The sequence below is a fragment of the Rhinolophus sinicus genome, chromosome 16 (genome assembly GCF_057876585.1).
Source record: "Rhinolophus sinicus isolate RSI-liver-muscle chromosome 16, RSI-T2T, whole genome shotgun sequence".
NCBI lineage: Eukaryota > Metazoa > Chordata > Mammalia > Chiroptera > Rhinolophidae > Rhinolophus > Rhinolophus sinicus.
This window is the reverse complement of record NC_142516.1, coordinates 90,396,765-90,408,840: the sequence shown is the minus strand read 5'-3', so window position 1 is coordinate 90,408,840 and position 12,076 is coordinate 90,396,765. Positions and strand designations below refer to the sequence as shown.

Here is a 12,076-nt window from a genome sequence, read left to right as displayed (position 1 = left end):
TATCATAATTTGGGCATGACTGAATGGGTTGGGATGCTTGTTGTTTTGGGATTTTGTTTGTTGTGTTTTGTTAGATTATCCAGAGAGTAAAAGACAAAGGAAAAACACTTTAGATGTAACAGTCTATTATACTAACTGGCTAAGCTGGTCAAATGTCTGCAAGTTGCTTTAATTTTGCTCGATGGACTTTTCGTTATCATGTGAGAAAGTCCCCCAGTACCACGTACCTTTCCTCATGTGTGCTAAGTGGCGTGCAGGACCATCAGAGACTCTCTCCTCCAGCATGCAGCTTCTACGTGAGAGTTTGGTTGGTCGTAAAATCCGTAATGAAATCTGCCTTATCTGTTATTGTAGGTCTCTTAAGAAAAATAAAATTCACAGTCTTCCAGATAAAGTTTTCATGAAGTACACAGAACTTAAAAAGATGTAAGTAGATATTAAGAGTGTTTTTATGGGAAAATCCTGGTGATGTTTGTGATCTAAAAGTACAATGAAATATAAAGTTGATTAACTTTATCACTAAATTTTTTTTCTAAATGTAATTAATATTAGAGAATAAAGCATTAAAAAGTATATTATCTTTCCATTTCATAATTTAAAGTAAATTGATTTTATTTAAACTTTTTTAGAGTTAAATTACACTTGAGATGAAACATCTCAATAAGAAAATACAGAGTTCCATGCTTTTCCTTTAGATCATTTGGAAAATGACATGGCAGGTTCAGAGGCACTAGATGTACCTTTGACTTGGAAGAAAACTGTTAACACAAAAACACTGAAAAGAAAGATCAGATCATTTAAAACACGATGATAGGAAGGGAGCTGTCACCCAGGATGACAGGAGCGAACGCAGTCTTAGTGAAAGCAGTGATATTAGCATACCCGAGGAAAGAAAATGTTAACAAACAGGGCGCAGGAAGCCATGAAGACGTGGTAGTCAAGGAGAAGCAAAGAGCCAAGATGCTTCCAGCATCACCCAAGAAAGAAAACCAGGGTCTGGGACATAGGATCCCTTGAGATGACCTCTATTGGGGGCCAGGAGTGGACTGTCCATCTCTACCATGATTTGCATGAACCATCTTTTGACACCAACCATATTAAGATGGAAATTCTCTTTGTTTTGATTCCTGCTCACCAAGCAACCATATAATGACAACATTCACCTCTCAAATTATTTATTCATATTGAAGTATTTGGGGAGTTACCTTGCATAGGGAATAAGAACACCGCTATTAGTGGAATGGCATACCTCCTACTTAAATAAAGAAATCGAGAATATTCAATGTCTTGAGTACTTGGTGACCGTGTGTCAGTCCCCTGAGCTCCGTCACTCGAGGACAATCAAGTTCTACACTTGCCAGGAGGATCTTTAGACAAGATTTGAAAATTACCAAGGTAATATCATGAGGACCCGTGGCAGGACCATCATCTTATTGTTTGGTCCTTCAACATTCAGCACAGAGGAGAAAGTATCTAGAGCTGTGACATGCTAACATCCAGAAATAAAAATAATCTGATCCTGTGCTGATAGTGGACCAGCGCACTTGGTCTGAAATGCCATCAGCAATTCTGTGTTGTTCATGAATGTGGGTACAGACTCCCTCATCCAAGAAAGGAAGTCACTGACGGAAGGTAGAACCTTGTGTGACTCTAGGTAACCCTGCTGGGGTTTGATTACGGCCTCTGCAAATCCCACCTGCTGTCAGGACCTTCACCTCACCCTGGAGCCTGTGGCCGTGTTGTCATTGCCACATGGGAGTAGCTACGCATTGGCTCTTGATTCCCAGACTCCTCTAGAGAGGAACTTCTATCTTTACTCCTGCTAGTCTTACTGGAAATTCTTAGAATCACATCTTATTCATTCTATGGATCAGTATTGTCCTTATGCTGCCTGAATAATGCTCAAGGGAGGAAAAATAAAAAAGCGCTAGCAGAAAGGAACAAAAAAGATTCATGGTTTAGAGTAGCTATTTAAACGCTATTATCTAGAGCTGAGAAGTTTTACGAATTTTGAATTAAATCTTATTATTCATGAGGTAACTAAAGACTGTGACTGTTAAATGATTCTAAGATCCACAGCTAGTTAGTGGACAAGCCAGAATTAGAGCACATTATCTTCTAATGCTCAATGCAATGTTTATTTTACAATAACCAGAAATCAGAGATAGAAAGAAGTTATTCTAACATCTAATTGAATCTTCTACCAACATAGCCTGTCTCGCCCCATGCAGCGCTCCCTTCTATACCTTCTGCCCCCTAATTTGAGGGAAGCTGACTTCTGGGGAGGCAGAGGGATCACTACAGGATCAAGCAAAGAGAACAGACTTCTCAGGCCACGTCCTTTCTTGGACCACTGGTCCAGGCCTTTATTCTATGTCAATACTTATCTCTCGTGGTATCTGCTAGCCCACTGAAGGCCAGATTATGGAAGCACTCATTTTGATAATTCAGGCCCCAATTTTTCCTAGTGAAAAAAAGTAGGAATTAGCTGTAATTGCCCAGATCAGCAGGAAATGTCTCCAAGTAAATGTTTAACTCTACTTTGTCTGAGAAAACTTAGGTACAACATCAAAAGCCGATATCAGCCAGTAGGGGTTCTCCCCATGCAAGCTGCTATTTGGTGCTTTCTAGGCAATTTGACTCTCCTAGAGAGTCAGAGAGAAGAGATTATAGACTCCTATCAATAAACATTCACTAAGTGTTTATTATATGCAAGGGACAGCACAGGGGATAAAACACAATTCCTTATATTTATATATCACTTTTTAAAATCTACAAAGCAGTCCAACATTCGGAGCTCTCGTTTGGACTTTGGTCCTCCAAGTCCGTGAAGTAGGGCAGACATCATTAGACCCCTTTCAGGAACGAGGAGACCCACCCTGGGAGAAGAGAGGTCATTTGCTTAGTCAGCCAGTTGACAAGTCTTGGTGCTTGGCCTCAATGCCCAACCTCTTACAACGGTCCTTTGGAAGCTCACCCACATGGTCCTGTCTCAGAATATTGCTACAATCAGTGATGACATCCAGTAACTCATCTTTCACCTGAAAACAACTCAAGTTCTTTACAAACATTACTCAGATATCCTAGAGCAGTTCATAAGCTCAGCAATCCTCCCTTAAATCTCCTCTCCTCTCATCCCCTTTCCTCAGCTCCTCCTGCCACTTCTCCCAAACTCCCAGAAAAATCTTCTCCAGCTTCAGCCAAGCCCATCCCTCCTCTCTTTTTAATTTTACCTTTTTCCTCCTAACTCTGCATTACAATAGCCCAAATAACCAAAGTATGAAATCCAAACTATCCCTAGGAAGAGGTGAGAGGGAAAGAAGAAATTAGATGGACAACCCAGAACTCTCGGAAGCAGACAGCAGGAGGTTAAGAGCTGGCACAAACCTCATATTTACTCATTCCTTCAACAAATCTTTAATTTTCCAGGCACTGAGAATACAGCAAGAAACAACACATATGACAAGCCTTCTCCTCATGGAACTTAACTTCCAACAGAGAAAGATAGACGATAAAATTTAAAAATAGTGTTAGATAGTGATTAGGGCTATGGACAAAACTAAAGCAGGAAAGGAATTAATGGGTGCTGAGGGAAAGGAATTTCCAATAATATGCTAATAAACTGTGTCCTATCACATATGAGTAACTCTATTACTGCCCAAGGTATCCTGAGGCTCCCCCTCATTCTGAGGTTCACCCCGTGAGACTGACCAGAGCAGACCCAATCGGTCTTGTACACAACTCTTCAGATATTAAAAACTGGTGGTCAGCCTGCAGCCCCCACAAGTCTCTTCTCCGAGCAGCCTTGAATCCTTCAATTCTTCCCCAAAGGCCCTTTTCAAATCTGGTCACCATTCTGGTCACGCCACTCTCCTTCTGCGTAATACCTAGAATAAACATAATACGATCGCTGTGACACAGCCCGGATGGAACAGGAGGAAGCCAGCAACCCTTCCTCTCTAACGGCCATGGCCCCTAAAGCTTACATTCGCTCTTATGGCTTTTTCATCCCCTTAACTCCTAGTGATCATTCCTCTAAAATTCCTAATTCTGTGCCATATGTGTCACTGCTAGTGACGACTTCTCCATCCCGCACATGTGCACTGGAGAGCTACCTGTGGGTTCCTAGATGCATCCCTATTCAGTTTCATCCTGATGGGTTCAGCAGACTGTGAAGATCTTTTTTTGATCATTGAACGCAATTCACAATTCTTCCTAGCATTCTGTCATCTGAAAATATGATGCACCATTTTTACCCAAGTCACAGAGTGAAATATTGACAAGCACTGTGCCAAGTCGTCTTCCCAGATCTCTTCACCACCATCCTTCAGATAATGTAACTCTTTCTTTATTTTGTCCATAAAAACATCATAAACCCACTCAATCGATGCCTGGTAGACATCACGTGTTTTTGTCTGATCAGTCCCTCAAAGAAGAAAATGAAGTCGGTGTGACTGCCCCATTTCTCGTGAGCTGCCCTAGTCTCTTTCTCTTTGAGGTGCTTATGAAGAAGCATAACGATAGCCTGTTCTACGATCTCACCCAGGACCAACGTCGAGCCCATCGACTGCAGCTTGTGAAATCTCCCCTTTTTGAAAAATCAGAACTGCATGTGCCATCTTTAATTTTCCAGCTGCCCTTCCTATGTCCAGATTCCTCAGTTACTGATCATGACCCAGTGTTCTCATTTCCGTGTTTCTCAGGTTCTAGGAGAAATCTTCCAAATCAGGCTTTAACTCATTTGGATTAACATGTTCTACCATCATGGGCTTTCACGCCCCTGCCCTATATCCTTTCTATTCACTTCAGGCCTGAGATCATCTTTTTTGACTGAGAAGACGGGAACTATGTAGGAATTAAGAATTTATATTTTTATATTATTTGATATATTATTTGATAAAATAAATTTTTGATTGCCAGATGCATAAATGTTGTTCAACTTAGCTGAATGCTTTTTTGTATTGATCAGCTTATTCATTCTAATAATCTTGTAAAATATCAAGCCTTTCTAACTTTGGGGGGAACAATTTAAGATGACCTTTAAGAGAAATAAAATATAATTTATGAGATTGACTATAATACTTTCTCACTGCTACCATGGAAACTAATAGTAGTTCCCTTCATTGTAACATAGACCTGTACAAATTAGGAATTCCTTCTGAAACTGGGTTCTTACTCAACACAATCATTGGCAACACAATGTAATTCAAGGAGTCACCTGACTCACGAATACACAATGTTACATTAAAAATAGCCTATACACACACATGCCATTAAGGCATATATTTGCTTTAGTTTCAGGTACATAAATTCCTGGCATTTTCTGCTTGAAAAGTCCTGACAGCTGAAACAGCAGGAATTCATGAACCAGTAAGTTATTCACAGAAAAGCCATTCAGTGTAAAGTATTAAATGGACTCATATCTCATATCTCAGACACCACTTGCCAAATTGTCATGTTTTTAAATTCCCTTGCATATTCACCAAACTGCCATCCTGCAAAGAAGAAAGCAGATACCAGAGGATTGAGTTAAAATTCAATGGCCTGAGTCTGAGACAGGGACTTGGGACTCCAGTTCTCCCTGGGGTGCCAACAAGCTGACTACATAGACTAGAGGCTCTATTACTTAAGGAGTTAGAGTCTTAGCTCATAGCAATGAAGGCAGATAGGCTGCACACATCAGGTGAGGAGTGCAGATCGGATGCACAAGGTCAAATTCACAATTTATGACTGCACCCGCCTCTTCAAGATTGGCATGTGGGCAAAATGTGCATTGTACTCTTGAGTTAATTATCTTGAATAAAATATAATTAGCACTAGTTAGGCAGTAAACTTTATATTTAAAAGGAACTTCTATATGCCCATACTATAGTAGTATATTCTATTTTCGTTTGCTATTATAATACAATTCATCGTATTAACTTTCATACATCACTCCAAGGACTCTGAAAATGCTAACAGATATTGATCTGCATGCATTCATTCTATTCATAGAAGGACTTTAAATCAAAAGCAAAATGTATGCTGCAATGTGAAGGGTCTCCTCAGAGACAGGATGTGGGGGGAGAGCGTTGGAATAGCACCAGGTCTCTCTGGGTTTCAAGTCTACTTTGTAGGCTTGAAATTAATCCTTTGTGTATCACGATAGGATAATGCACATGCTTTAGAACCAAGCTTTTCCACATGGGGGGGACACAGGAAAAATTACAATGTTTGTTCAACACTTGGGGTAAAAGATGGCTTTGCTGATACTGGAAGCTGATCTCGGCTTTACCTAGCTACCTGGAAGGCTGAGGGTGTCGATATCCTGGCACACCTGTAATGCATTCACGACTCAAAGGCTTTGCTAGGTAATAATCATGGTAAAGCTGAATTCAGAGGACAGCCAGATGCCCACCGAGCATGTGTTCTACCAATAGTTTTGCAGAGCAAGATCATAAGAATTAAGAGAGGGTTGTACAATATTTTAGGAACCAAATCAAATCCAAATAAGAGGTAGGGACATCATTTAAAAGATTATATAGTCATTAGATACTATTATTAGTATATTTTCTGCCCCTAACGGCCTTTACAAATATGAATTCAGGGCTAACCTCCATGGTATAATGAGCACAGAAATGGACATTATTTACAAAGCTACTCGACAGTGCTCTTATTAAATCAACACTGTATTGCTAACTTTCTTGGCAGGTTAAGTACATCATGGCCATGAGCCCATGTTGGTGAACTCGCCCCAGTTCAACTACTGGTGTCGTTTGTGACCTTGAGCACCTGGCTAACGGCTTTGTGCTTCTCACCGTGCATCTCAACATAGAAAAGAGTAGACTTGCACCCTCGTTTTTTCACGGGAATAGAATGAAGAGAAATGAGGAGTTTGAGGTGGAACTCAGTGCTACAAGGGTGACAAATCTTGGCCGTGAGAGGCTGTCTGGTCCCAACAGTGAGCGCTGCTGCACGTCAGAGCTGGAAGGCTGCCATAGTTCTAGGTCACAGAGTCAGGACCAGTTCTCTCCTCACACATGTCATACCATAGCTCAGTTGTACAAGTCATCGATGCCCGAATCACTGCCCGGGTGCTCCGGGACAGCAGGCGTCGGCTAGCTTCATGGCCGTCTCTGCTTGGCAAGGCCTTCACCTCCCAATATGGGAGTGGGACCTGGAACTTTATAAGCCAGGTTTACAAATGATCTTTAGGGAAAGAAAGTGGAGCACACGCTCAATAACTAATGAAAGACAGAAACCACAATCATGTGTCTCTTCTGTCTTTTTCCTACCAGGTATCTTCAGCATAATTGCATTAGACACATATCCAGGAAAGCATTTTTGGGATTACATAATCTGCAAATATTGTGAGTAATTTCTTTATAATTATATTCTGAGTACAGTTTTAAGTAAAGATTAAAGGGGCTCAATGGTACGTTCTTGACTTGGTTGTAGAGAAATGGGAAGACCAGGTTATGATAAAGTACTTAGACTAGTTATTACACTGAAAAATTATTAAAAGATTTCTAGCTTACCAGAAGATAGATAAAGGTTCTCCTTAACCTTGTCTTCTCAAGTTTGGGTCATTTCCATAATATTTTAGCATTTTATTTTTTCTAACTCTTGCTAAATCACCTACCTATACACTTTCTTAAAATGGTAGCCTACTAAGAATGGGACTAAACAGGACAAAAGTGAAAGCCATCGCCCGTATTTGTTCTCCTCTTATGCTCTAACGTAACTTCATATCCTAACACGCTCTTTCGGGCCACTTTCCTGGTCCCGGCCCTGGTGTTGCACGTGCTAGGCTTGTGGTATTCCTCGGCTTCCCCCTCTGCTTGCCCAGGAGAATGCTCTCAGAAACAGAGGCCCATACTCATGGTCTTCATCAGTGGCCATGACACAGTCTAATGACAGGTGACTACAGCGGAGTCTTGAGCTTGCCTAATTCACCCACTCGTCATATTTGTAGATATCTCAACCACAATTGCATTACAGCCCTCAGACCTGGAGTATTCAAAGACCTACACCAGCTAACGTGGCTGTAAGTATTCTAGCTTCTCCTGACCCATAGAGGACCCTAGTCTTAATGATACACTTCAGTGTCCATGGTTTCCATCTATTTATGTATCTTGTTTACTGTATTTGTTGTTTTGGTTGTCACATAAAATTCCCCCAAGCAATTCAGATAATGACATACCAAGTGGTGGTTGTGAGAAAAGAAACCGGCGCCATGCCCTTTTAGGTGGCTCTCTGAGCCTGGCCCCAGGCTCACTAAGCCATCCACGCAGGCCTTGTTTACCAGAGCCAGGTTTCTCACCTCAGCTCTCTTGGCATTTGGACCCAGATAATTCTTCAACTGGGGGAGAGGAACTTGTCCTGTGCATTTTAGGATGTTTAGCAGCATCTGTGGGTTCTACCCTGCTGGATGCCACTAGTACGTGCCCCTAGAGATGTGGCGACCAAAACTGTCTCCAGACATTCTCAAGTGTCCCCTGGAGAAAAAACTGCCCCTTGGAGAACCACTGACCTAAGAAAGTAAGCAAGTTAAGGATGTGTTTGATTTCCAGAGCATCCGTAGAAAGTCTGAACACATACGTGGTGGCTTGTGGTGTTCTAGCACTTTCCAGGCTGAGCCACCGGCTCTACCCCAAGGGGTCTCACATCAGACGTCTGTGTTTTCATCAGGAAAATGAACTAAGGACGGTCAGAGGGCTCTCTGTGTCGTTTGCCTGATTTCTGTAGGTCACCTGGCCCGGTGGGAAGGGCCAGGCCCCCAGCTTCACACAGACCTGTGTGTGCCATGGCCCGGCTGACTGCTGCAGGTGACTCTTCCCTTCCTAGGCCTCTGTTGCTCATCTGCAAACTATAATTATAATTTCTTTTTAAGAGTGATGCTGTGAGGATCGACTCTCATGACATATAAAGTGCCACATGCAGGGCACCTGGCGTACAGTAGGTGTCACTCCCTTCTCCAGATCCCAGCCGCAGGGTCCTGTGGGAATAAAGGGATATGGTACCTGGCTTCAAATGCAATGAAAGAAAAGAAGGCAGAATTCCCCTAAGTCTACTTTTTTTTTCCCTAGGAAATACCATATATATTTAAAAACAGTGATTTGAACATATATTTTCACTCTTTACCTTCTCCAAAGCTCCCAATGAGTTTTTTTGTACAAACATCATTAAGTACAGCATTTAAACACTGTGAGACCACTGAACCATTTCCTAGGAATTCTTTTCATTCGTTCTTCATTCAGTCAAGCAGTGGGTTTTTATGAATTCCCTGTTCAGCTAATAAATACTTAAGAGCAACTGGTGTGGGACCCAGGTATCCATAGGTGAAGGGTAAAACTTGGGTCTGTAAGTCCAGGGAGAGGTGGACGCAGGGAAGAAAACCATCAGGATGGACTTGCTGCTAAGTGCTGGGGCAAGCTTCTGGAGGAAAGGGCCATCCCACCCACAGGGTGGAGGGAAGACCCTCGGGGAGGAGAGAGCAAGCAAGTGTGGACAGACAGAAAGAAGAGCAGGTGTGGGGGGTGGCAGGTCCATCACGGGCCTTTTGTTTTTTCTTGTTTTTATTTCACAACTGTCTCTAACACTGGAAATGTTGGTGATGTGTTTTGTCAGAATTCTAGATGACAATCCAATAACCAGAATTTCACAGCAGTTATTTACTGGATTAAATTCCTTGTTTTTCCTGTAAGTATTCCCCTCCCTTTCAATACATCTGTCTCTGCATTGCAATGTCACTTACCACCGGCTTATAAAAAGAACTTTAGAAAACTCAAGCCCACTACAATTTTTACTAGTCAAAAGCTCTCCTGTGTTTCTAGTCACAATTCTTGTTGCTACTTCCTGGCCAGGGCTCAGGGCGTATCCTAAGCCTACCAATCGATTTCTTTTGGATCTTCTTTCATTTCCTTCAGTCCTAAGGTATTTTTATTTGCAGTGGTTGACCAAAGATAGTGATTTTTTATCTCCACTTAAGCTACATTTAAATCTGGGTGGCCTCTCCCAGGAGTTCAGCCTCAAACTACATTTTTAACAGAGGAAAATGTGCCTTTTCCCAGCAAGAGTCACTGGAACTTCCAAACTCTTTGTCCTACCAACAAAGCCATTCTAGTAATTATTGTCACTGTTTATTAATAGTCTGGGATGATTTATCAGCAGGGGACTGTTGTATTCCTTTGCAGTTGATCACACAGCATCACTATTCTATTTGTCAAAAGGGACCACAATATCACAAATTAATTGTGCAGTTTAATGACTCAGGAGTTGTTTGCTTTCCCAAATGCCCCCATATCACATAGATTTAATGCCATTTCCAGGTGGCCTTTTTACAATGTAAAGGATTAATATTTCCCTTAAGGAATTTTGGAGGTATGATGTCGGAAATAATTGCAAATTTGGAGTTTACAAGAAAAATTATCATGAACTTCAGAATTATCATCTAATACATATTTTTATTTCATCTCATAAAATTAAACTGCATAATGTATATTCCTAGGTTATATGTCCTACTGATGTAATCATAGTTTCTTTGACATCTGCTCCTTAGCTGTGTCACGCACATATCTAGACACCATTTTGAAGAGGAAATTATGTTTATATTCTCATGCGATTTCAGCATGCAAGTTTCCACACTACAGAAACAGTAAAAATACTGCTTTGAAAGTGGCATATCATTTTATTTCTAATTAATATCTTCTTTGTTTGAAGGTCTATGGTTAATAACTACTTGGAAGCCCTTCCCAAGCAGCTGTGTGCCCAAATGCCTCAACTCAACTGGATGTGAGTATGCCTGGAGGAGCTAAATTGTTGTTTGTATGACTTAAGGAGACCAGCCCTGCAATTAATTCACGGTTACGTAAAAAGCCTATCAATGCACCCTGTTTCCCCAAAAATAAGACCTAGCCGGGCCATCAGCTCTAATGTATATTTTGGAGCAAAAATTAATATAAGACCCAGTCTTATATTATATTACATATGACCGGGTCTTATATTATATATTATATTATACCTGGTCTTATATACTATATTATATTATAATAAATTATAATATAGTATAATACACGATCTTATATTGTATTAAAATAAGACTGGGTCTTACATTAATTTTTGCTCCAAAAGACACATTAGAGCTGATGGTCCACCTAGGTCTTATTTTCAGGGAAACGCAATACTCTCTCCTTTCCAAAACCAAAATCTGATCACCTTACTTCCCAGTTTAAAAATCTTTTGAGAATTCCCATGGGTGTGGCGGTAAAGTTCAAACTTCCCCTTTGAGCACCCGAGACCATTGCTTTCTGTCCCTCACCCCAGCTGGTCCCTTTCCCTGTCCCTTCCCTCACGTACCTTCCTTGTAGGTGCACCAAACTACGGCTGCTACAGTAGATTCCCTGAGCACAGGCTGTCAGCTTGGAAAGCCTGCTCGTTTCTTCTTTTGGTTAACTCCACCTTACGTTTTAGTTCACTTAAACATCACCTCCAGGAGCTGACCCTGACATACCAACCAACATCAGTGGCGGCCTTACACCACAACCAGACTTCCACTAAGCCTGCATTTCTGCCCTGCACACGTACCTCGCAGTGCTACCGTCACAGAACCATGGGTTTACCCGTGTGTCCACTACCCTCCTAGAAATTCTGTGAGCGCAGAAACTTACTCATGGTCTTATCCTCCAGTACTGGCTCCATGATCAGCAGTGAACCTTTGTTAAATGAACGTGCTGAACCATTTCTATTCCTGGTTAGCTTCTAACCAGTACTTGTTTAAACATTCGTTTGAGTTCCTTCATGGCTCCACCACCACTACCCACCGTTCCCTGTTATGTCTTGAGCCAGGCAGATGGTCACGGGCAGCGATTTCTTGCCCGTCGAAAGGCTCCCAGAGCTCTGCTGATGGCAAATCAGGGGACGTAACCTCCATAAGATGATACAATTGAGCACCGCAGCTATTGGTCCTCTCTGAAGTTCGCCTCCGAATTACTTGTGACAACACTATTAGATGTCCTTGTGGATACTTCCTGACTTTTATTTTTTGTACTTATTTATATACCTGTTATCCAAAGACTTTAAGGCATAGAGGTCTCAT

At 41.5% G+C, this 12,076-nt stretch overlaps 1 protein-coding gene across 4 annotated transcripts in view; it reads left to right on the top strand.

Moving 5' to 3' along the window:
- Positions 1 to 12,076, top strand: part of RXFP2 (relaxin family peptide receptor 2) — a 54,719-nt gene that overhangs the window by 22,418 nt on the left and 20,225 nt on the right. For 2 of the 4 annotated variants that reach the window (XM_074330081.2, XM_019749619.3), the window contains exons 5-9: positions 355 to 426; positions 7,278 to 7,349; positions 7,955 to 8,026; positions 9,610 to 9,681; positions 10,702 to 10,773. In XM_074330081.2, the coding sequence (XP_074186182.2) occupies positions 355 to 426; positions 7,278 to 7,349; positions 7,955 to 8,026; positions 9,610 to 9,681; positions 10,702 to 10,773 (360 nt within the window). Of the gene's footprint in view, positions 1 to 354; positions 427 to 5,295; positions 5,371 to 7,277; positions 7,350 to 7,954; positions 8,027 to 9,609; positions 9,682 to 10,701; positions 10,774 to 12,076 lie in introns of all 4 variants that reach the window. The other 2 variants (XM_074330082.2, XM_074330080.2) reach the window with 2 other exon arrangements.